The sequence below is a fragment of the Sminthopsis crassicaudata genome, chromosome 2 (assembly GCF_048593235.1).
Source record: "Sminthopsis crassicaudata isolate SCR6 chromosome 2, ASM4859323v1, whole genome shotgun sequence".
Taxonomy (NCBI): Eukaryota; Metazoa; Chordata; class Mammalia; order Dasyuromorphia; family Dasyuridae; genus Sminthopsis; species Sminthopsis crassicaudata.
Window position 1 is genome coordinate 114,681,636 of NC_133618.1, and position 26,030 is coordinate 114,707,665.

Sequence of the window (26,030 nt, forward strand, 5' to 3'; positions counted from 1 at the left end):
AGGTGGAGAGAGACAACAGGAAGTCACTAAACTAGAGAGACATTTTAGAGAAGTCCACATGGAAGTCATAGCTGAAACCTTGGGAGGCACTGAACTCACTAGGGGATAAAGTAAAAGAAAAAAGAGGAAGTTGAGGGGAGAATTTTTTTTAAGGATACCTACATTTAAATAGAAGGAAGAAGAGAGAGGAAATAGAAGTGATGGTCAGAAGGTAGGGGGATAGCTAGTATTCACTGTTATAGAATCTATAGGCAAAGAAAGTATTTTACAAGTTCTAGTAGATCAAATGTTAAATGTCAGTGCTTTGATTGTAGGGTTTGTTAATTCATTTAACAAACGAGAGAGTTGGGGGAAAGCATGGTTCTCTCCTTGAGTCTTTGTGAGGTTACATTATATGTAGAGTTCAGACAAGGGTTTAACGATATTTATCTGATTGGCCACATATGGGCAGCAGGCAGTTTCCAGAGAAGGGCAGTTTGAGATGTATGTAAGCAGGTTAAGTATAAACTTTCAAGTTTGGGAAACCCAAAACATGTGAAATAAATTCAATGGACCTAAAACAAGACCTGGAGAGGATTTAAGCATTCTCTGTTGTCTTCTAGCTTAAATGGAGTATCTCTGAGGTCAGTTTGACTTCTACCATAAACTCTGGGTTAGACAATTTTCTGACCACACAAAGTTAGGTTCAAACAATATAATAATTAATAAAGTTCTCCAAACAATAAAAATATTTTCCCACAACACAAAAAATGCCAGGGATCTGAAAGGGAAATAGACAGTAATAATATTAGGAGCTAGCATGTATATAACCCTAAGATTTGAGGACACTTGGATATTAAAAATAGAAATTTCACAGCAAATCTGAAGTCAGATGTGAATTATGATGCCAAATAAAAGTAAAAACTTTGGAATATCTGGTCAAACAAAACTTTCCATGCCTAATATCCTTTCAGAAATGATAATTATTAATATTGATAATAATGGGATATTGTGAATACTAATAATTGAAATCCCCAGATAATGAAAAAATCACTTTTAATAGATATTGTTGATTCAATCTCTAGCAACCAAACCCAAACACTAATAAATGCAGTAAAATTGGTTTGTTTTTAATTTCACATTCTTCCTAAGTCCATTTTTTTAGTTGACTTGCTAAAAAACACTTTCTTATGGATTTGTGATCCCATTGATGTGGGTATGCCTTATAAAAATTATTTACACTTATATATCAGAGTTAATCAGTCACAAAATCCTACTGATTCACTTTTTCTAATTCTTCTCTCATCCACCTACCACTCCTATCCTAGATCAGGGCTTCTTTTGCCACTCTTAAACGCTTTTTTACTGGAGATTTCCCTCCCCCACTTCCCCCCTCCCCAAGGCAATTGGGATTAAGTGACTTGTCCAAGATCATACAGCCAGAAAATCTTGAGTGTCTGAGGTCACATTTGAACTCAGGTCCTCCTGACTTCAGGGCTGGTGCTCCATCCACTACACGAACTAGCTGCCCCTACTTGAGAAATTTTTATGTGACTCTGGAGATATAGGTATATAAAATAGTTATACAAATCAAACATTTACTGATAATCAATCATCAAGAAACTTATTTTAAAACAATTCTTTGGTATCCACATAATTTTACTATTTGTTAAAGATGAAAGAAAATTTGCATAATAATGAGATGGAGCTGCTTGTTTATTTTTACATTAAAAAATTCGATACTAGAGGAATATTTGATACTGCAAAATGTAAAACAAACAGAAAGCTTATTGTTGCACCAGAATTTTTATGACACCCCAAACACTCACATATCCAGTTATTCAACCCATGGTTTAAGAGCTTTGTCCTAGACTAGACCCTTATCTCTTCAATCTTAAGTGATTTCAATAACCTCTTACCTGTTTTCCCTGGTTCTACTCTACCTAGCCCAATTCATCATAGTTACCACTAACGAATCCTATTAATAATTAGATGTGCTATGGGGAAGACAGAATCAAAAGATATTTGTGGAGCTAAGATGGCATTAGATCATAAGTCCCCAGAATTGGAGGCCATCATTACAGCCTAAAGCTGTTTGGAGACTTTACCTCCTGGCATAAGAGGTTCTAAGAGTACCATAAATTCTAAAAGCAATAGGTTACTGCTGAAATACTCAGGCGTAACATGTGGCTTACTTTTTCTCATGATCCAGAAGCTACAATGACTTTAGATAGGTTACTAAAAGAGAGCATCTGTGTCATAATTGAGAACTGATTAGAACAGGTTCCAAAAATAGCATTGGAAGAATTCCCTTCTACTTAGATAATGGCTATAGTTTTGTACATTGTTACATTGGTTATAAAAAGAAGAAGACTAAAGTTCTTTCTGACAGGGAGTGATCTCTATACATCAATAAATATGTTTTTTTCTCTTTTCTTTGTCTTTATTTCAGGAGAATTGTAAATGTGGGACTAAACATTCATATTCCAGAGGGAGACTTTAGTTTCACAATATAACCTACAGATATTTCAGTGATATGTATTCTTTCTCAGGAATATAATAATAATAATAATAATAATAATAATAACTAATTTTACATATTGTTTACTACATTCCAGCCACTTTAAATTACCTCTTTTGATTCTTACAACAATTCCCGGAAGAAGGTATTATTATTATTATCTCCATTTTATGGAATAGAAAACTGAGCAGTTAAATAACTTGTTCTGAATCACACAAGTAGGAAGTTTCTGAGGTCAGAGTTGCCCTCAAGTTTTCCTGTACTCTGGCACTCTATCCACTAGATTTATCTACTGACTGCATTTCTTCTAGCTAACCTTGCATTTTTTTCATTATTACTCTCTAAAATTAAATATACACATACACATACACACACATGTACCCATGCACACACAAATACACTTTCTCGTTGTTTCTCTTTTGCAATCCTCTCCCTATCTAGTTTAATGGAAAGGATTTGAAGTCAGAGCATCTGGGTTCAAAAGTTGGTTCTATTATTTGCTACCCTATATAAAGTGTTAAAGAGAGGGCTAGTTTTTCTGGTGTGAGGTCTTGCCAAATGCTTTTCAGGGCACTTTCATCTAAGTCTCATCTGCGGATACAAGAAACTATAGCATGCCAGTAGCCACAGCCCATTAAAACCATCTCAGCAAAGAGCTAAGCCAGATTGAACACAACAGTCCTCAAACTCACTGGTGTGTTAGGGGGGTTTCTATCCAAGCACGTGAAGACTTCCCTGAAAGAAGAGGTGGATGAGAACGATTTGTTCCAACCTCCATGAAGGGGGCTGGGGCAGGTGCTGTGGAGCACTTAGAGTTTGATCAGATATAGAAGATGCCTAGGTCATCCACTACATCTTGGATCATTGCCAGTTATTCCCCACTGGACTTTGATGACTCTGGAAAAGAGAATGAGGCTGAAACTTTGTGCAACTCTGCCTCACATAAATCCAATTCATGTACAAGTCAAGATAACACTTGTGATATCATGGGTTCTCTTGGAAAACAAAGGACAAACATGACCTTAAGTTAATCTCTTCCCTGGGCCTCTGTTTCCTCATCTATAAAATGAGAAAATTATATTAGATGATTTGTAAGTCATTAGATCTTTTTTATACCTTCACACCTGTCTTTACGTCTTTTACACCTTTTTAAAAAATCTATGAACCTTTTTTCTATTCTTTTTTACCCTCTGTCTACATATTCTTTGGCTTCTCAGTTTTCCCTGCTCCCCAGGACACCCCATGGGATCCCGCAAAGACTGTTAAGGAAGAATAGGGACCAGTCTCATCCCCTTTTAATCTCAGGGGATACAGCGTGAGCTGCACAGAATGAGCAGGCACAGATGAATTGCAATCTGCACCTGTCATCCTTTCAATACCTTTCCCTCCGAACCCACTCCTCTTCTGAACTTCCCTGTGTTGTCAATTCAAGTTCACAGCCTTGATGTCATCTTCAGCTTCTCACTGTCTCCCTCTTCATATAACAGCCAATCCACTGGCAAATCTTACCTTCTATCCCTAACAACACCAATTGCATCTGTTCCCATTCTCTCTACTCACATAGTGGCTACCCTTGTTCAGGCCCACAACACTGGTTTTCTGGACTATTGAAAGCCTTCTCTTTGATTTTTCTCTTGCCTCAAATGTCTCTTCTCTATAATTAATTTTTTCCTGGTTAGCAAAGTGATTTTCCTAAAGCTCAGGTCTGACTGTATTATTCCCCTACTCAATAAATTGCTGATTCCCTATTGTGACTCAAGGATTAAATATTTCATCTTTATCTCAAGCCTTAAAATTTTTACATTTGTATGTTTAATTATATGTAATTATTAGTACAGTACTACATTTAACATAATTTATAAATAAACAAGTATTCCTTCTGTTCATTTCCACACAGTGCCACCTGAACCATGGCCATCATTTTCATCATTCTCCTAGTGGACTAAGATCCCTGAGTTACTACTTACTGACCATCTCTACAATATAATGCTGGGCTTTCTAGGATCTCTTTATTAGAATGCAAACTTTGTGAAGGCAGGAGCTATCTTGCTTGCTGTAATGACTTCTCTCTATCTCTCTCTGATTCTGTCTTTGTTTCTCTGTTTCTCACTATGGGTCTCTGTCTCTCTCTGTCTCTCTGTCTCTCTGTCTCTCTGTCTCTCTGTCTCTCTGTCTCTCTGTCTCTCTGTCTCTCTCTCTCTCTCTCTCTCTCTCTCTCTCTCTCTCTTTCTCTCTCTTTCTCTCACACATCCCTTGGTCTCTGTCTGACTATCCATGTGTTTCTGGTCTCTCTTTTTCAGATCTCTTTGTCTCTGGCTCAGATCTCTCTGTATCTGTTTTCTCTCATATAGATTGGAGGTACATTCCCCAAATGTTTTTGCTGATATCATAAACCAAAAACCTTTGGATAGATTTGCTCTAGACAGTTTAAACAGAGCTTTTCCCTAGTTCACACTCATCTCTTCTTGTCCAGACTACTGCAGTAATGTCCTCCTTGGTCTCCCCACCTCAGTCTCTTTCCTTTCCCATACATTATATAGCTGCCAGAATAATCATCCTAAGGAACAAGTCGAACTTTATTCTCTTATTTATTCAAGCATTTTCAGTGGCTTCCTACTGTCTCAAGGATAAAATATAAATTCCTTAACCTGATGACATCTAAGTCTTAAATAATCTGGTTCCAATCTACCTTGTCAACCTTATTTCATGTTACTTTCCTTCACACATCCTACATTCCAGTAAGAGCCAACAAGTCATTTGCTGCATCTCTGTGTCATGACAGACATCTTCCAAGCCTGAAATTCAGTCTCCATTCATCTTGACTTGTCAAAATCTTTTTCTTTCTTCATGTCAGCTCAGGTGTGAGCTCTTCTCTAAAGTCTTCCTGATCCTCCCAGTTTGAAAGTGTCCTTTCTGTCTTAAGATTTGCCTAATTAACTTTGTTGTAATATTCCATTTTGTATTATTGTTATCTGTGAACAAGTCTTCTTTAATGGAATGTAAGTACCTTGAAGGCAGGTACAGTCTCTATATCTTCAGCACCTACAGCAAGTTCCTTTTGCTTAGGTTTTCACAGGTGTTTGTTGAGTTAAAATGACTTATGTTAAAGTGGGAATTTTGGAACAGAATAGTGAAATAGTAAATAGTGAAATAAATGACTTGAAATAGAGAAGTTATTATAATAGTCATGGATTACATTTATATCACCCAAGGTCACAAAAGTGATCACATAATCACTAATGCAGCCAAACTTTCCTCCCAGATTCTCTGACTCCACATGCCCTACAACCATGTAGTGTGTCATATGAACTAACACTTAGTACAGTACTTGACTCATTTGTTGTTGTTCAGTTGTTTTACGGTCATGTCTAACTCTTTCTGACCCATTTGGGGTTCTCTTGGCAAGGATACTGAAATGTTTGCTATTTAATTCTCCAGTTCCTTTTACAGCTGAGGAAATTAAGTCAAACAGGGTTAAGCTCAGGGTCACATAGCTAGTAAGTGTCTGATTTGAACTCAGAAAGATGAATCTTGTTAACTTCAATCCTGACCTTACATCTACTGTGCCACCTAAGCTGCCTACCTTGGTACATAACAGGCAGTTAATAAATATGTTTTAATTGAATTGAACCAGAGTATCAGATATCTAAAGGCTTTTATCATCCCTGCAATCTCCAGAATTGTCAGAGATGCAGAGGACTGTGCTGAGAACTGACTCCTTTCCCTCCGCCCCTTCATTTTGAATTCCACTGATCTTCTGCTTTAGTTTGATCTAATATTGGCTTTAAAAATGCCCTAGAATTGATGGTTAAGAGATTATTTCATTATCATTCCTTTTAGCAGGCAATTTACACCAGGATTTTTACTATGCAGAACATATGTCCTAGGTACACAGCTGGAGAGCCTGAAACAGTGTTGAAGATGCATAACACATATTTTAAAAATATTCCTAAATGCAAAATTTCCCCACAGATTGTTAAGGCATATAATAAGCATTAGAATGCACTCTCTCTAATTGGGCTTTTGCCTAGAAGATATAACCTTTCTTGTCTCAAGTTAAATCTCAAGTTTTAAGAAATTAACTAAACCTAGTTATCTTATTTATTTGGGCCTCTTAAGTAAGATAACATCACACGTTTCAGTGTCTTAGCAGAGTGCATGTCACAGAGTATATACTTAATGCCTTTACATTCATTTGTTCCTTAAAATAGATCTCTGTGTGTGTACATATACATATATAAAGAGAGAATTATATGCTTTGTTAGTGCTTGAAATGAAGGCTTCATTTCTAATTATACATTTGTGCAAAATAGGCTTCACAAAGAATTATAGAATTAATCAAGCAATAAACATATTAAGCACCTACTATGTGCTAAGCAGAAATGAAGAATCCAGACTCTCAGGGTTGGAAGGGACCTCAAGGTCCATTGAGTTCAATGTGTATATGAACTAGAATCTCCTCTGTAACACACCAGACAAGTAGTCATCCACTCTTTGGAAGACCTTCTGTGAAGGGAAACCCCCTTTCACCTGCAGCAGCTCCAATTTAGGAAGCTCTAGTTCTTAAGAAGTTTTTCCTGAGTTAAAACCTAAATGTGTCTCTATACAACTTTTACCCACTGTTCTGTCCTTAGGTATTGAAGATCATAATGTCATACTGCCATAGTGAGTACTGTAGTAGAGATAGGAAATTAAACAGACAAAAAGCCAGTGTTCATTGGTTTGGTGATGACTCTTTGGCCGTGGATGATTCTGGGAAGTGGAAACTGGAAGACAGGAATGAGATCACCCATGTTGTACAATGGATGTGGGAGAAAGGCCAGCTGGCTTTAAATCCCAACTAAAATCCCTTCTTTTACTGGAAGCCTTCCCCAATCCCTCTTAATTCTCATGCCTTCTCTCTATTAATTATTTCCCATTTATCCTGTATATAGCTTGCTTTGTATATATTTGTTTGTGTGCTGCCACCCTCATTGGGAGCTTTTTTGAGGGCAGGGACTGTCTTTTGTGTCTCTTTGTATCTCTAGAGCTTTGCATAGTATCTGGCATGTAATAGGTGCTTAATAAATGTTAATTGATTAATTGAAGCACAATTGTAGAGACAGTTTCCCTGTCCCCCTTCTCTGAGAGTCTGGTGGAATGTGGCAGGAGTGTGGCACTCAGATTCTATGGGATGCTCATTACTATCCTCATTTTGCTTCCCACAACTATCCTCATTTTGGATAGACAGCTTCTGTCTGAGTAGCCTGGGTTCATTTACACTTTTTACTATCTACTCAAGATTCCCCTTTTCTCACATTGTCATACACGATCTAAGTCCAATTGTCAAAGGAAAATCAGACAGCCACCAAATCCCTGTCTGAGATGATTAATGACAGCAACAGGTACAGATTTTGGAAGAGATTTTGCTCCATTTAGAGATGGGAGACACACAGCTTCTTCAACACAATTGATGCCTAAAAAGGACTGGAAAAATAGATACTGATCCTGTGAGGAAGTTCTGCAAACCAGAGAAGTATACTAATATTATAATTCTGAAAACACAAATTTCCAAATCAATAAGCAGGGAGACATTATATGTGTATGCATGTATGTCTATATACATATATGCATATTTATATATGTACATATAAATGGACTTATCGCAATTAAGTCTAGGGATATATATTGTGCATACACACATACACACACACACACAAACAGATATTAAGAGGAAAAGCCCATTATTCTTTACTTATTTGTTCCACATTCCTGCTTCTGTTACATTAAAATATCTGGTCTAAGCCTGACAAGCTTTAAGCTGTCTTATTTCTTCTTCCCCATCCCCCCAGAAATTCATCAAAATATCACATATATACAAATATATATATATACATATGTGTATATAAGTAAATGTATATGTGTATAAGTATATGCACATATTCCTAGAGTTAATTGAGATAAGCCCTCTTATAAGCCTATATATGTATATAAACACATATACACAAATAAATTCATACATATATAAATTAGATAAGTCTATATATGTGTATACATATGTAATAAACGTATATAGAGACACATACATATCTCTTTGATAAGTCCATACATGTGTGTACATATATAAAATACATTTAACTCAATTCTATAAGCTCATATATGTGTACATATATAATATATATATACATGTAGACACATAGCAATTAAATCAGTCCATATATGCATGTGTATACATATATACATATACATATATCTCAAGTCTAGGTTTATATGTGTGTAAACATGTGCATGTTCATATATGTAGAATATACATTTATATACATGTGTGTATGAATGTACTTGCACACACATATCCCTAGATCTAATTAGGATAAGACCTTAATGAAAAATCAGATTCCTCTAGGTCTTGTTCCTTCAGAACTGGGAACTTCTGCTTCTGACTTTTCCCCAACTTGCCATTCCCCATCCCTCCTACTATCAGGGAACTCTGTGTTTTACTACATATAGTAAGGCTACATGTGAGGCAACTTCACCTTTAAAAACTTACAATTATGACAATAACACTTTTTAAAATTATATTAAGTTCCATAACATGTTCTGTTCATGTAGAACCTGCTTTGGCAGAGGAGCCCCTAGAAAAGCCAACCCAGATTTAATGTACTCTTTGGGAATTTACCCTCTTTTTTTCAAGGTATATCATAGTTGCCTGGCTCATAGTAAAGCCTTAACAAATATTTATTTATTGATTTATTGATAGGCCACAATTTATACCAATGAATTTATTTTTTTCTGGTAACCTAGAAAGCACACTGAGTGTCAAACAAAAGCATTTAATGAAATTGTGCAGTAAGAGAAGTAATAATAGAACATTTCCTTCAGAGATCTGAAGTACACTCTCCCACAAATAAATACATTATCAGTGAAGAAAGAAGATATCCTTGGAAACCCATATGGAGAGTACACATGTGGTCTGAGTATATATGTAGATAATATGTATGGTCAGCAAATATGTGTGCAAGGGTAACTCACAGTTCAGAAGAGATTAGCTCAGTCCCACCTATATCTTCTGGTGATGTTCCTAGTATTAGCCTCTGCAGGGTGTTTTTCCTTTTTGATTTCATGTTCCCTGTAATAGATGGTATACAGCTGATCTCATGTGTCCTTTTGTCTTATAATTGTTAATCTCTCTACTCCAGGACTTTAACCTTCATCTCTTTAAAAGAACTTACTGGCCATTTGAACTCCTATTCAGTAACTAGAAAGTCTCTTCCTGTTAAGAATATAATAATAACTCTCTAGTCATACATGAAGTATGAATCCTCATACCTAAATAAAGGCTAAAAATCTAATCAGTGTCTCCAAGGAGGTAAGATGAAGTCTGTCTTTTAAACACCTTTTGTCTGGCTCTGTTCTTACCACAGCAACTATTTGACTTAGGCTTTGAAATTCCCAAAACTTCCCCTTCCCCTTGACATGCAAGGCATGCCCCTTGAGGCAATACAGAAATTAAATAAAAGAAGCAAGACCATCATTCTTTTCCTATTTGTATTTCCTATTTCCATTCCTGCTTTTGTTTTACAAAAGTGTCTGGCTTGTGCCAGACATCTTATTCCATCCTTCCCACTGCCCCAAGAAATTGTAGTTTTTTCAAGTTATACGAGATCCATCAAAATATCTGTGATTGTACAGCACAGTATATAGAAATTACTATATCACATAGTTATAGAAATTAACATCTCACATATTTACTAGGTGACCATTGTACAATGTACATGTAAGTACTAGATATAAGACCTTCACCTTAGAACTATACACAACTAGCTATAATATATACAACAAACCCAATAGAGCTATTATCCCTTCCATATAAAGACTTTCCCCATCATAGTTTTGATCTAACATGGGTCAGCAAGAGATAGCTGGGACTTTGTCACAAGAGTGACCCTGTTGGACTGCAAGCAATAACCAAATATATAAGTCATCCATAGTAATATCTAAAGCACATGTGAATGTCAACCAATTAACTAACACTTAATAAGCGCATCCTTTGTCCTAGGTGCCGAGAATACACAATTTAAAGTTCCTTCCTAAAGGAGCACACTGGCAGGTTCAGCCAGCTCATGCTCTTTGCCTGTATCCTAAAGGAGTATAATATGTTCACAGATAAGTGAATAGAGAATATATACAAACAATAGTAACAATATATGGATAATATTGTTGCTCTGTTCCTTAGATCTGACTGATTCTTCATAATTTAGGGTTTTCTTGGCAAAGATACTGAAGTAAATCACCATTTCCTTTGCCAGCTCATTTTTCACATGAGGAAACTGAGGCACATAGAGCTAAGTGATTTGCCAAGGGGCTCACACAGATAGGAAATGTCTGAAGCCAGATTTAAAGTCAGGTTTTCTTGACTCCAAGTCTGGTACTCTATTCACTGAGTTACCTAGTTACCCAATATTACACATTAGCATATATATATATATATATATATATATATATATATATATATATATATATATATATGCGTATATATACATATATGTGTGTGTCTATATATAGAATCATATAATAGCATGCATATAGCATAACATGTTAACTTAAATAATATTCAAATTATAGCATATTGCATAAAAATATACTGTAGCCAACATAGAGCCAACATTTAATATGTTGCAATTAGATACAAAGTATATATAACATTTACTCCAATGATAGATGTTTTCTGGCTGGATGAGTAACCACTACTTCCAATTTTTTATGAAGCTTCATTTAAAAAACAAACAACCTTAGTCATTGTCATTCATGCCAGGATCCACGGATTAACCCAGAATGATTAACAGCAGCGGTAGATCTCTTGGTCTCCGTACCAATCCTGAGTTTGTTAGATTACCAGATCGTCTATCACTATCTCTAGATTTTATGGGTGCCCTCTCTTTCCCAAGGGTCTCCACAATAGGAGCATTAGGGTAGGAAGAGCTTGTGCTTAGTTTTATCTTTCTCTAGAGATTTCACCTAGAATATACTTAGTCAGATTTCCTGACCCTACAGTGAGTACAGACATTCCTCCTCTGAATCATCATCCCCCAAGGAATTATCTCGCTCTGGCAGTCTCTTTGCAACTGGTGAAGAAAGGACTCTTCTCAAAGTCTGCTTCAGGAACTGACCTGCTCATCAGGGAAGCTGACTCTTGAGTAGGGACTCGGGAAGCATTCTCTGGTATTCTGTTGTAGCCTGGCAAGCTGTCACTGCCTGCGATGGGATGACTTTTCATCGATACACTCTCTTGACATGTTTTCTGTAGAACCTAAATTTCTCAGCAGTTTTCCTTAGATCTTAACCATGGACTCAAACAGTAGAATATCCTTTGTTTCTAAAAGAGCTTTTCTCAGCTAAGGTCATATCTAGTTATAATAGACCCCACTAAGAGACCTACTGGGTATGAGTCTACCACTTTTCCATCTCCTGAGATTCCAAATCATGTATTAATGAGAAAAACACAGCCCTGGCCCAGGCATTGGCAAGTACCATACAAATCCTGCAATACTCCATATTCCTGGTGGCGTTGTATGTATGTACTAGAAATGCCACAGCTGGATTCTACTGAGCTTTCCATTCAAGCCTCAGGGTCCTTGGCATTTTCCACAGGGTGTGGTTGAAATATTCAGGCTGTGGGTCTTCTGGAGGGTACTAAGGTGTGGTCTGGGACTTCTTGATTCCTGCCAAGGCCAACACCTAAAGTAGTAGTTTGCTTTCAGAATCTCTGCCTTGGTCAGAGTGGGTCCTGGCAAGGATGCCATATATACACACACACACACACACATACACATATACACACATATAAAAACAACTGTAGACGTTTTCTGTTTGATTGTATATACCTGTGTATACTTTGATGACTTTGGAAGAATAGGCTGATGGCTTTGTGAATCTGTCTCACTTAAATTCAATTCTCTCACAAGTTAAGTCATCACCCCGTGATGACATTGGTCTTCCTCCAAACAAAGGACAACAAGCTCTTCCAGTATGTCCCATGAACTAGTAGCACTTCCCTTTGAACACATCTGGCACAAGTCTCACAGCTCTTATAGACACCTGCAATTCTATGACATAGACAATGCACATATTACTGTCCTTGTGTTCCATAGGAAATGGGTCCATTCAGAAAATAAGTGATTTGACCATGCATCACATAGTAAGCATCTAAAGGGACTCAAAGCCAGATCTCCTGACTTCAAGTACCATCTGTTCACTCTGCCACACTAAGAAAAAAGGAGATAGCCCTTCAAATATTTAAAGATGGCTATCAAGTCTACCCTAGCAATGAGATTATCCTCTAGAAGTGAATTTTTCTAGATAACAGAAGTTTAAACTTTAAAAAATAAGCTAACAAGAAAACATTTTTAAAAAGTTTTTTGATGGAAATCTTCTAAAATCAACTGACATACTTCCTGCCTTTCACAAAGCTTCCTAAATATGATTTAAACTTTTCTAAGTAAGTTGGTATCATCCATGACTGCACCATATGCTACTATGATCCTTGGTCTATTTTTTTTTTTATTTTAAGCTTTTGATTCCTCCTTCAGGGTCAATTTTTAGACACCATTCTTGTATCTAACACATTTTTTTAATTTTCTGCTTCTAATTTGTATTGAGCTAAGAAGCCAAGTTTCCAGGCTTAAGAATTATATCCTAATTGAGTTTATAAGATTTCCATTGAAAGTCCAAGAAACTCAGCCCATTATTTCAATACTTTTCAATAGCTCTTTTGGTTGTTCAGATGTCCTTTACCTTACTTCTGAGTTGAAATTGTGTTCTGAATAGTGATAACAATTGTTAAGTCTGGTCTTTGTTACTATGGATAGTACTATGCTCAGTCCACACTTTAGGTTGGTTTTGTATATCTTTTCCAGAGAATCTTCCTTCATGTTTTCAGTATCTAGGTCTCTTACTCTAAGGTTCTCTTCCTGGGAAGCCTTTATGCTGAAGATGACACTCTGGTGTCCTACAAGGACAAGGGAGAATTTTTTTCTTATTAGACAATAATTTTTTAAAAGATTATTACTATGTCCTTTTTCATTTACATCATGGATGTCTGAATTCCATTTAATCCACAGTATGTTCTATAAACTGTTTCACATCCTAAACTTAATTCAGTATTCTTTGGACCCAAAGAAAAAGAGCTATATAGATGCATTCAGAGAGTTAAATATATAATAAATTAAAAGAATATTCAACTTTGTATGTGTTGGAAACTGCTTTAGTTTTGGTTGGACCTTGGGAGATAGGGGCAAACCTGGTTTTTACTTCCTTATATAATAAATATACATATACACTAAATTATTTCTTGGAGCCTAGCACAGTCAAAAGTAGCGGGGGGTGACTAGGACTTTGCTTCATAGTACCAACATGTAGGATGGAAGCATATTTCTTCCTTTTGATGATTCCTTCTTAGTTCATATTTTTTTGCTGGCTTTATACCACTATATCTGGAGAACCTGTATCACATGAATCAACTGTGACAACAATGTTCACTAGCCTCCCCAGTAGCAGCCTTGGAGTCTCTCCCACCCCTAATTTAACTGAATTTATCCCAAGTACCACAATTTCTAGTAACTTCCAAGAAGACTAAGTGACTCCCCATTTCATCCCCATGCTAGGAAAGCCATTACAGAAGGACAAAATGTCATTACTTATCTTCTTCCTAGCTAACATGGGGAGCCTGCCATTTTTTCTGTTCTTGAGGTGGAACTTGTATTAAATGACTGCAGCTGAGCCTTGGGTAATGGAAAGTCATCTCATTGCTGAATGGCTCACATTTATGTGTTTGTTTTCCTTCACACACTGATAATGTGTCATTAGGTGCTGACGGTTGCCCAGGGATATATAAGACTTGAGGAACACAAATCTGGAATTTGGGATGCTTCACAGGTCTAACTTTGGGTGAAGGATCACCAGTGCCCATGGTAAAATATGTGTTTGATTAACTCTGAGGCACAGAAAAGAAACCTGACCAGTTTACTGGGTAAGGTAGGTGCCATTTATTTATGCAAAACAATAAGACAAAATCATTACAGCCTCCATTCTTGGTAATTGTTTCAGAAATTGCATTGCCTGGTCTAGCAATTAGTTTTATACAAAACAGTAAGATATTTGGGTTAGTAACCTTGAGTTTTTATGACCCAATCAATATTTTGGTTGCTTTAGGCTGCTCTGCTACTGTAAATTTTGACTACAGTATTTGTGAGGTTTATAAATATTTAGTTAGCAATCAGAGCATCAATTAATGAAATCATGTCTTCTTTTCTTTAATATGGAAGATACTGTTGACAACTTATTGGTATAAAGTATTTATTTTCTGTTATTATAGACCAGAAGATCTGATAGCTACTGTACAGTAGGCAGCTATTGCTTTATCATTTTTTGGACCCTAAATACTGCAGCAAATTTTTATACTTTGATGGACTTAATTGTCTCATCAATGATATTCTTTCCACTGGAACATTTCACAGCCCATCCATTTTTATATGATTCTTCTTCTAATAGGTCTTGATTAATCTGGTGACCTGTCTCAGATGTTTCAATTCCAGTTTTATAACCTTGCCTGCTCTGTAAGGATTTCTAGATGTCCATTTTTATAATTATAAGCCTTTGAATCTTCTGTTAGTTTCACATAGGAGTGATCATTTGCTTTAACCCTGCTTACAGAATAAGAAGACTTCTGCTTTGGAAATATCTACTCAGGCAATCATACATTCTCTCACTCAATAAAAAAAAATGTTTTATGTACCCTTCTTATTATCTACTAAGGAATGAAATAACTACAAAAATAAAACATTCCCCAAATTATGTCATCTAAATGGTGCTTCACAAATCACTTGACAGATTTTTTTAACTGTATTGGCTGAATAGAGAAGGTTGCATTAGATAATCTTTAAGGTCCCTTCCTGCTCTAACATTCAATTCAACTATGACTAGTCACTTTGACAAACACAACCAAGGATTATGCCTTATGCCCTGTGACCAAGAAAAAGGACTTTGTTTACCATCTTACTTTGAAAAAGAGATCATGTAAGTATATTATTAAAAAAAAGCCCAGAATATTTGTTTTCCAAGGTTCTCTTTTTTTGTTTTATATTTTAATCCTCTCCCCAACTTAAATTAAAAATATAAATGATCGGCATAAATATGAACCAGAGGATGGTTGAGGATAGTCTTATTAATAACATGGAAGAGACAAAGAAGAATGATTTTAAATAAATGACCTAAGGGTAAAATACTGTAAATCATTACCTTTTTTTTTTTTTTGTCAGACTCATTAGGTATCTTAATATTTAAAATTAAAGACACTAATATCAAAACAACACAAATTTCAACTTGGTAGCAACTTTATTATGTGTGTGTATATACACACACACACACACACACATATATACACACACACACACACACACACACACACACACACACATATATATATATATATATACTGAAATTTTACTAGAAAACACACTGAGAATTAGTTACCTTAGCAACCACAAAACTACAATATTCTTTATTTATCTAAACTATAGCCTACCTTCCTATAGGCACCCAAGTAGCTACATGAAGACAATGGATTCATGAACAGTTTTCTGCCAATTCACAAAGAAGAGCTGACTCACAAATGTCAGTGGACTGCTCTGAGTTATGTAAAAAAACATGTGATAAGTATGTGTGTGAGTTATGTAAAGAAGTATGGTGCTGGTTATATTTTTACCACTAAGCCATAGGAACAGGGGATCTTGCTAGCATGGAAAATTGAATCCACAAATTTAAAATGATCCAATTCAATTCTATAATAATGTGCAAGACAATGTATACTTGGTTCTGAGGGTCAGTAGAGATAACTATGAATCAAGACTCCTTACAGTTTAATGGGAGGAGGTGTGGTTTGAGAATAGGAAGATATATACAAAAATACCCATGATATAAGAGAGTATACTAAATGCAAAGCAGAGGCTCAAGAAGTTTTCTAGGAGAAATTTGAGGGAGAAGTCACTTTAATGGGTTTAAACGTTAAGTGACTTCCCATTATCTACCTAATTAGATGGATACATAGTATAGCAGGCATTCAGGGACTTCTATAAGCTGACTCTTTCTAGACTTGGTCATATCAGTCAACAGATATTTGTCACTATCCACTAGTATTCATCACTGCTGGTGGGATAAACCAGTTATAAACGAGGATTTTCTGGAGCCTACTATAACTTGCTTTGTAAAAGTTGATTATTAAATTTTCAGTGTGCAATCCCAAAAATTAGGGTTTGATTTTTTTAAATTGTTGATTGTCTAAATTAAGAAAGTGTTAATAATGCAGATTAAATTTGAAAATGTGTGTGTATGATTACAATCTTCTTCAGGTTGTTAAAACATTTACCAGCATACCTAGTCTTGCTCTATAAACATGGCCTGTGCTCAATAGAAGTTCAGGGAAGGCTCAAGGAAAGATATCATCACTTCATCCAGACTGGAGGCCTGGTGACTGTAGGATGATGATGAAAGGAGCTCTTTTAGATTTACAAAGTGCTTCATGTCCATTATTTCATTTGAACCTCACAACATCCCAGATTATAAAATAGGGTCCTATGACTTCACTTGTGGGATTTAATTTGACATTCTTATGGCTAGGAATTTTTTGCCTAAGGCAGGAGGCAGGATGTGTTCTTAAAAAAAAAAAAAAAAAAAAAAAATATATATATATATATATATATATATATATATACATATATATATATATATATATATCGATCAATTAATTAATTATTTTCCCCAGTTACATTTAAATTAATCTTTTTACATTTGTTTTTCAGATTTTTGAATTCTCTCCCTTAACCCCACCCAGAATTAAGAAAACACTTGTGAAGTTATGCAAAACATTTCCATAAAATTCAAGTTGTGAAAGAAAACATAGATCTACCCACCCTAACAACAACAACAACAAAAAATCCTCAAGAAACATTAAGTTAAAAATAAAGAGATAAAGCGAGTAGTAGAGAATGCTTCAATCTAACAGACTTGATCAGTTCCTTTTCTGGGTATGGATAGGGTTTTTAATCATAAGTCCTTCAGAGTAGTTATGAATGATTGTACTACTGAGAGCAGCAAAGTCATTTACAGCTGGTCATCCAAAAACATTGCTTTGTTAGAAATATATTTGTATATACTTTGCTCATGGAAGACTTTTCAGTATTTTTTTTCCCCAAGAGCATCCTGCTAATCATTAGGAAAAGTGTTCTTATCTGGAAGAAGAAAGGAGAGGAGAAAGAAGAAGAGAAGGCACTCAGGCGATAGAAAATCTAGATCAGTGACTTAAAGGGCTTAAGAGGGGAGAAGAGGACCTCTTCCCAGAAGACCTGCAGATCACCAGAGAGCTTTCGTTCCAATTCAAAAAGCAATTTTTAGCACAAATTTAAATGCCTACTGTGTGCTAGGAGAAATGCAAAAAAACAAAATTAAAAGTCCTGCCCTCAAAGAACTTATTTTCTCTTGGAGTATTCATTTAAACAAATGACTAATTAAGATATAATTGAAGGAGGCTTTCTACAGAAGTATGAGCTGAAACTTGAAAGAAGCTATAGATTCTAATAGACAGAAATGATGGAAGGTAGACTGAAGGTAACTTAAGAAAAGCATAAAAAGTAAACATAAAAGATAAATCATAAGAGCTTAATAAGATTCAATTTATATTCCTATATTAGATAATTTATGTAATTTTAAAGAACTTTGATATTATTAGGGCAATTAGGAGGAGTCTACATACACAGGACTTAAGTGACTTAATTATGTTGAGATGTTCTAAAAAAAAAGTGGGAGAAGTAGGAGGATTTAGAAATAGAGATGCCCTGGCAGTTGGGAGAAGTGAGAGTAAGAACTCACCCATAAAATGGAAGCAGATAGCAGAATTTATCAGAATCCAACAATATGCTGAGACATAATTTAAACAGAAAAATGAAAAAGAAAGAGTTAAAGTAAGGGGCTAGAGTAGAATCTATAGTGCTTCAGTTGCAGTAAAAAAGACAGGGACAGCAATCATCATCTCAGGCAAAACAAAAACAGAAATAAATCTAATTAAAAGAGATGATCAGGGAAATGACATTTTGCTGAAAAAGTACTATAGACAATGAAGTAATATTAAAAGTTTTGCACCAAATTTCTCTCACAAAGGCCTCTTTTCTCAAATATATAGAGAACTGAGTCAAATTTATAAAAAATAAGAGCCATTCCCCAATTGACAAATGGTCAATGAATACTAACAGGCAATTTTCAGTAAAAGAAATCAAGCTATTTTAGTCATATTTTTTAAAAGTCCACTCTAAATCACTTTTTTTTTTCCCCTGAGGCTGGGGTTAAGTGACTTGCCAAGGGTCACACAGCTAGGAAGTGTTAAGTGTCTGAGATCAGATTTGAACTCCTGAATTTAGAGCTGGTGCTCTATCCACTGCGCCACTTAGCTGCCCCTCTAAATCACTTCTAATTAAAGAAATTCACATTAAAACAATTCTGAGGTATCATCTTACATCTTCAAGAAATGACAAGTGTTGGAGGGGACTTGGGATAATATATATACTAACAAATTGTTGATAATATGAATAACTAAAAGGACTTTGGCAGAGAAAGCTTGAATTACTCTAAACAATCTGGAAGCCTAGCTATACCTCAAAGGCAAGCAGGGAGAAACACTGATAGAATTATAAATGAACTTTTTGATTTTGATTAGGCCTTTTAATTAAATGGACTTCATTATAGCCCCACCCCAAGTGGGAGTCTCTGGTAGACTTTTTAGTTGAATTCTTTGCATTGACAAAACCATCATTGTAAGAGCCCTTTAAATGGGCGGCGCCACAGCGCATCAGGAGATTGAGTCCCGGAAGTAATTTCTGTGGATATTAGGACTGCCTTGTAGGTGAGATCTGGGCCACGTTGAGATAACTTCGTAATGGGTGACTCTCTCGCTGATTGTCTGTGTGTGTGACCTCACAGGCCTTTATAAGCCCACTGCAGGCAGCAGTTGCTCTCTTTAACCTGGCGCTCTTTACCCTGGCTCCCTAGTCTGGGTGGCCAAGCCAAGATGGGTAGCCAAAAGAGGTAAGGATTTTGGTAGTGAACACATTGGTCTCCTGACCAGGTGTTCACTTGGGAATCAGTCAGGGCATTATGTGAGTAGGTATAATAAAGGCTTTTAAGATTACACCTGGCTGTTCTTGAGTGCGCTACTGGTTATTAAGCTATAGATTCAAGAGATCGTGGCCAGAGACCTTTGAAGGCCTCAGAGGAGGCGAGCCGGGTAGAGTTCACACTGCAAAGGACAGTGGTCAAAGGTACTCTGGTGGGCCTAGGGCAGACTAGTAATTGTAACTGACAGGAGAGCACGTTACACATCATAACTCCACAATTACTGCATCTAATCCGAAAGTCAAGTTATGATGTTAACCTCCCAGGTTATATACTACCCCTATGAAAGACCCTAACTGTACCTCATCAGCTCGCTAAATCCCTTATGTTGCTAAATCCCTTTTAAGGTTAGCCTGCCAGTCAAAGGCAGAATTCCTCTCTCTATTTCTTTTGAGGTTAGTCCACTTGTCACAATAGCTAATGTCTAGTAAGATCCTAACTTGGTTTAGGGTTAGCCCTAAACTTGCCATGACTCTGCTGGGGAACTTGTCTTTCAGGTTGTTAATTGCTAAAAACCCCTTTCCTTGCTAAAAATTCTTATGGATTTAGCTCGCTCTTAGCAATATAAAGAAATGTTTGCCCCTTGATTTAGAGGTCTTAGCAAAAGAATACAAATTCTTTTGAGACAATCCAAGATTTTGGCGTATCACCCATACTCTATAATTTGGTGATTAACTGCATCATTTTAGTGGCCCGATATGGGAAGAGTCTGATTGTACCCCATAACCTCAATAAAGGTTCTATTCTGAAGAACAGTTTGAAACTTTTCCTAAAGGACTATAAAACTACATACTATTAAGTGTATCCCAAACAGACAAAGAAAAGAGAAGAATCTATCTGTACAAAAGTAGTTACAGGAGCTTTCTTTGTGGTAGCCAAAAATTGGATATCGAGGAGATCCACATCAATTGGGGAATGAATGAACAAGTTGTGGAATATGATTATGACGGAATACTATTATTCTATAAGAAATGACAACAGGAACGGTCTCAGAAAAACCTAGGAAGATCTTTATGAATTGACTCAAATGAAATGAGCAGAAGAACCAGGAAATCATTGTACACAGTAATAGCAATATTGTAACAATGATCAACTGTGAAAGACTTAGCAACTCTGATCTATGCTGTAGTTCAAAACAATTCTGATAAATTCTGATGAAAAATGCTGTCTACCTCCAGAAAGAAAACTACTAAAATCTGAATACAAATTGAAGTATAATTTGCTCACTTTCTTTTTAAAAAATTTTTTGCAATGTGACTAATATAAAATATATTTTGCATGATATCACTCATAAAATTCATATCATATAACTTGCTTTCTCAGTGGGTTGGGAAAGAGCTAGAGGAAAGGAGAGAATTTGGAGTTCACTTTTTTAAATATTAAAAATAAATAGCATAGTACAGCTAGCTGGTGAAGAGGATAAAGCACCAACCCTGAAGTCAGGAGGACCTGAGTTCACATCTGACCTCAGACACTTAACACTTCCCAGCTGTGTGATCCTGGGCAAGTCACTTAACCCCAATTGCTTCAGAAAAAAAAAAAAAAAAGATAATAAATAAATGCCATATTTATTTGAAACTAGACCACAAAAGACTTTAAATACCAAGATAAGGATATTTTGTTTTATCCTAGAGGCAATATGTAAAAGTTCTTGAAAGCAGGGGAGTAACATGGTCAGATTTGTATTTTAAGAAAATTATCTTGGCAGATTTCTGGAGATAGGAAAGGCTAATAGTCTGAAATTCAATAGGAAGCTATTTCAATAGTTCAGATGAGGAGTGATAAGAATGGTGGTCATCCATTAGCGGGAGGAAGATTTATAAGACTGGATATGTTAAGTGAAGTAGAAGTCAAGGATGAGGCTGAACTTCTGAATGGAAGCAAATTGGAAGGATGACTCAACAGAAATAGGATGGACTGTGGGGATGAGGGTGAGAAGAGAATAGAGAAGAGAGAAGTTTTATTTTAGACACATTGAGTATGAGATGCTTTCAAAATATCCAGCTGGAAATGATGATGTGAAGAGAACTGGAATTGAGGAAAGATAAAGGATATAGATAGATAAAGACATAACAATAGATAAAGAGATAGAGATAGATTTGGGGGTCATCTTTATAGAGATGATGATTGAACTAGAGTTCATCAACAGAAGTTGTTGAGATGAAAGGGAGAGTGGAGAGTATGTAAGGAGGGAAAGAAGGCTCAGGATAGAGCCTTATGGGACTCTCTTTAGGAGATAAGACATGGATGATGACCCAATGAAATAGACTAAGAAGGAGTGGTAATACAGAAAGAGAAGTATGAAAGACAGTGTAAGAAAGTTAGGGAAGAAGAGAACCAAGATGTCCAAAGATGCACAGAGGTCAAGAAAGATGAGGACTGAAAAAAGGCTATCAGATTTATTACTTGAGATCCTTGAAGAGAGCAATTTCAATTAAATGGTAAAGTACAAAGCCAAATTGCAAGGTATTAAGAAATGAGAGTAGAGGAAGTGTAGGCAAAGGAAATAAGTTCTTTTTAAGAAACTGAGCTGGAAAAGGAGATGTATAGACCTATAGCTGTGAAGACTGAGTTCGCATCCTGGATACCTTAGAATCAGCCAGAATCAAGATAAGCAAAAGTCCTTGGTCTTTTGGGGTCGCTGTCAGGGGAATAGATATAGGAATCTCCACGCTTTCTTTCTCTCTCTCCATCACTAAAGAGTGATTCCCATTTGTCCTACTCCACTCTTCGATGCCTCTTTTCATTCACTGTATACACGCACAGATAGAGCCATCACAGGATAGTGGGCCAGATCATTCTCCAAGCATATGCTAATAGAGTATTATCCAATTTGTAATTAACCTCAAGTGCTTGGACCTCAGTGCAACTCAGTTTCAGCCCTTTACATCTCCTGCTTTCTTTTGTTTTAGGACACAGATGGTCACACCATCCCTGACTTCTCAGGAAGGGAGGTGAAAGCACTAAAAAAGTAATAATCACTCCCTCCCTGATCTCAGGAAGGGAGATGAAAAGCACCAAAGGGAAGTGGGGATTGCTAGCGGGTTTCTGGGCTGAAGGGTCTTATTGAAAACAGGTATGCACAAACCCATTAGCATGGGAGGTATTACACAAGCACATAGCAATAATGCACAGGCTATTAGTGATGACTCTCCCCACAGCCAGTGCAGGCTCAATGTGGTAACAAGCATAAATTGCACATGCAAGTAGTGATATAACAAACAATATAAAGCAACATGGTCTTGTAAAAGATTTCCAGAAGCCCTAGAAGGAGGGTATCTAAACATCAGTCACACATATGCCTTCTTCAGCAGCCAAGAGATAGTCCAAAACCAATCTATTGTCCATTGCTTCACGTGTCAGGAATCCAATGATCCCCATAAAATTTTGAAGTCCTGCAACAGTCTTATTATTTCTCAGAAAATCCAATGATTCCTGAGGGTTTATAAGTCCTACAACAGTCTTATCATGTCTCAGAGGATCCAATGATTCCTGAGAGTTTTCAAGTGCTACAACAATCTTGTCATGTCTCAAAGAATCCAATGATTCCTGAGAGTTTTCAAGTCCTACAACAATATTTTCATGTCTCAGGGATTCTAGTGATTCCTGAGGATTTTGAAGTATAACAATTTTTGATGTCCATGAGTCAAATGCCATAACTGCCATGCTCTTTCAGTGATGAGCACAATCAGCGATGGAACCTGATGTTTCTTGGGTCTTATCCTTTGTTTCAAGGGTCTGCTCCGTCTCTTTCCAATAGACAAGGCAAATATGACTCGTTGGTATACCATTTATATAGATAGGGAGCACAGGTCAATCAGCTGTCACAGCTGCTATCCAGTATATTCCTGGATTTTGCTGCTTTGAGTCAGAATCTGGGCGACTCTACCAGGTTGCTTATTATGTGTCTGTATCAATAATACTACTACTGATGCTACTACTTTTCCTGGTTGATAAGTCACACATTGTCTACCTATATTAGTGACTGGAATATTATCTACACATTCCCCAGTTTCCCACATCAGTATATGGGTGGACACTGTTTTGTAAGCACACTCAAGAGGTGAAATGGTCAATCCTACTGTGTCTGGAGGTAAGGGATTCATTGGCTGGAAAGGAACAGATTTCACCTCTCCAGGGGGTATCTCAGATGTCCCAGCTGCATACAATTCTATTCTCCCCAATTGTAATCCCTTTCTCCCATCAGATTGCTTCCTGGATGATTGGTCATGTCTGGGTACTGGACTTCTAAGCACTCTCTGAGTGTGGCATTGGCTGCCATCATGCCCCAAGTGTTTTTTGCTTTGGGCCCTAAGGCTGGGTCCCTCATCCTGTTTTCCTGAATCAGTCTACATTCTGATGCCCAATGGAGTCCTCTGTTGCATTTTAGACATGGGGTATTGGGTCTTGTTCTCCCACCCTGTTTTCTCACTCTGTCTCAATGCCAACATTGAGCTTTCAGGTGCCCTATTTTTACCACATTGAAAGCATTGACTAGTATCTCTGGAAGTCCCTTGCCAAAAGGGACCCTGTCTTCCCACGCTGGGATCTTGGGAAATCTGCATCATAGCCTGGCTATAAAAGGCATTTGTGCCCACTGTGGCACAGCATCTTATGATCTCCTCTAAAGGAGCATCTTTGTGTAATCCTAGTATAATTCTTCTGCAAACCTCATTAGCATTTTCTTTATCAAGTTGACTTATCAAAATCTCTGTTACTGCATTTTCACCATTAGTCTGTATGACAGTTGTCAGCAAACATCCAACAAAATCAGCAAAGGGTTCATTTGGCCCTTGTGCAATTTTTGTGAAGGTCTCACTCTTATCATTTTTATGGGGAAGAGAAGCCCATGCTTTGATAGCAGCAGCAGCAATTTGCTCAAATGCTGCTATGGCGTAATTAATCTGTACTGAAGCTTCTGCATAAGAATCTACACCTGTTAGTAGGTCACAGGTGATTGAAGTATTAACTCCACTTTGACTATTTTGTTGGGCTTGTATCTTACAGAGCTCACTATATTCAGAAAGCCACAAAAAGTTTTGTCCAGGTTCTAAGCATGTCCTTGCTATAGATTTCCAGTCCTTAGGCATTAAGACTTCATAAGCCAAATTCTATAATAACATCTTAACATAAGCTGATGTAGCCCCATAAAGAGTGCAAACCTTTTTCAGGTCTTTGAGGATGTCCAAATCAAAAGGAGTCTATCTTCTACTTTCTTGATCTGAAGAATTAAACTGTTGAATCATAGGATATATTTGTAGTTTCAACTCCACTATATCCTTCCTTTCCTCTGTGACTTTAAGTACTGCCTTTTGCAATCTACTCATAGGAGGGGGTGATTGCTGGGAAGAAGATGTTGGTGATACCACTGCCCCTCCCACTACTCATCCTCCCTCCATTCTGGAAGGTGAAGTTGATGGGGGCATGTCAATAATCTGCTCCCTAAGTGAGGTTGAAGCTATCTCATGAGACCACGCCTTTGAACCTCATTTAAGTCCCCATGCCCTCTGGAGATATGGTCATTAAACTGTTATTTGTCTTCCTCTTTTTTCTCACAGTTCCTCATCTGGTTGTTCCTAAAACGTTTCTTTTTTCTATAACTTGCAAGCCAATTGTATTATGTTGTATATATAGAATGCTTCTGGGGAAATTGAATGAGGACCATTATCGTTATAATATTTACATAGTTGTTCTCCTCCTAGTTTCCAATTATCTGCATTTATTTCTTCTTCCTCTAAGAACTAAGGGGACATGTGCCCTAATGTACTCAAGAGTCTAGCAATCTGTTCTCAAGTTATAATTAAGCCTTGTCCCTCAATCAGCTTAAGCATGCTTTCTATAGTGCTCCTTCGGGGTAGGGGAGGGGGTGGGACTGGGAAGGGGGGAGAATCTTTTCTTAACATCTGCCCCATTTCAGCTAGAAAAGGTTACTCGTTTAGCCCTTAACAAACAGTCCCCTGTTTGTCTATTAAAATACTTACCTAATTTCCTGGTCACAGGGGACTTCTTCAGTGAAAGTAGGGTCCTTGGTCCACACTGTGGGCGCCAAATGTGAAGACCAAGTAAGCACCCTGGATACCTTAGAATCAGCCGCAGTCAGGATAAGTAAAAGTCCTTGATCTTTATTTTTGGTCTTTTGGGGTTGCTGCCAGGGGAATAGATATAGGAATCTCCATACCTCCTTTCTCTCTCCACTGCCAAAGAGTGATTCCTGCTTGTCCTATTCCACCCTCCAATGCCTCTTTTCATTCATTGTATACACCCACAGATAGAGCCAGCACAGGATAATGGGCTGGATCATTCTCCAAGCATATGCTAATAGAGTATTGTCTAATTA

General features: G+C 36.8%; 1 protein-coding gene across 2 annotated transcripts in view; it reads right to left on the reverse strand.

Annotated features, from left to right (window-relative positions):
• The window catches only part of SERTAD2 (SERTA domain containing 2), a 195,482-nt gene extending 182,936 nt beyond the window's left edge, over nt 1-12,546 (reverse strand). The window contains exons 1-2 of one of the 2 annotated variants that reach the window (XM_074287058.1): nt 12,361-12,546; nt 9,509-9,605 (exon numbers count right to left, since the gene is read on the reverse strand). In XM_074287058.1, coding sequence (XP_074143159.1) covers nt 9,509-9,600 — 92 coding nt within the window. In that variant the 5' untranslated portion in view covers nt 9,601-9,605; nt 12,361-12,546. The remainder of the gene's footprint in view (nt 1-9,508; nt 9,606-12,360) is intronic. The other variant, XM_074287061.1, reaches the window with a different exon arrangement.
• Nucleotides 12,547-26,030: the final 13,484 nt, after the last annotated feature.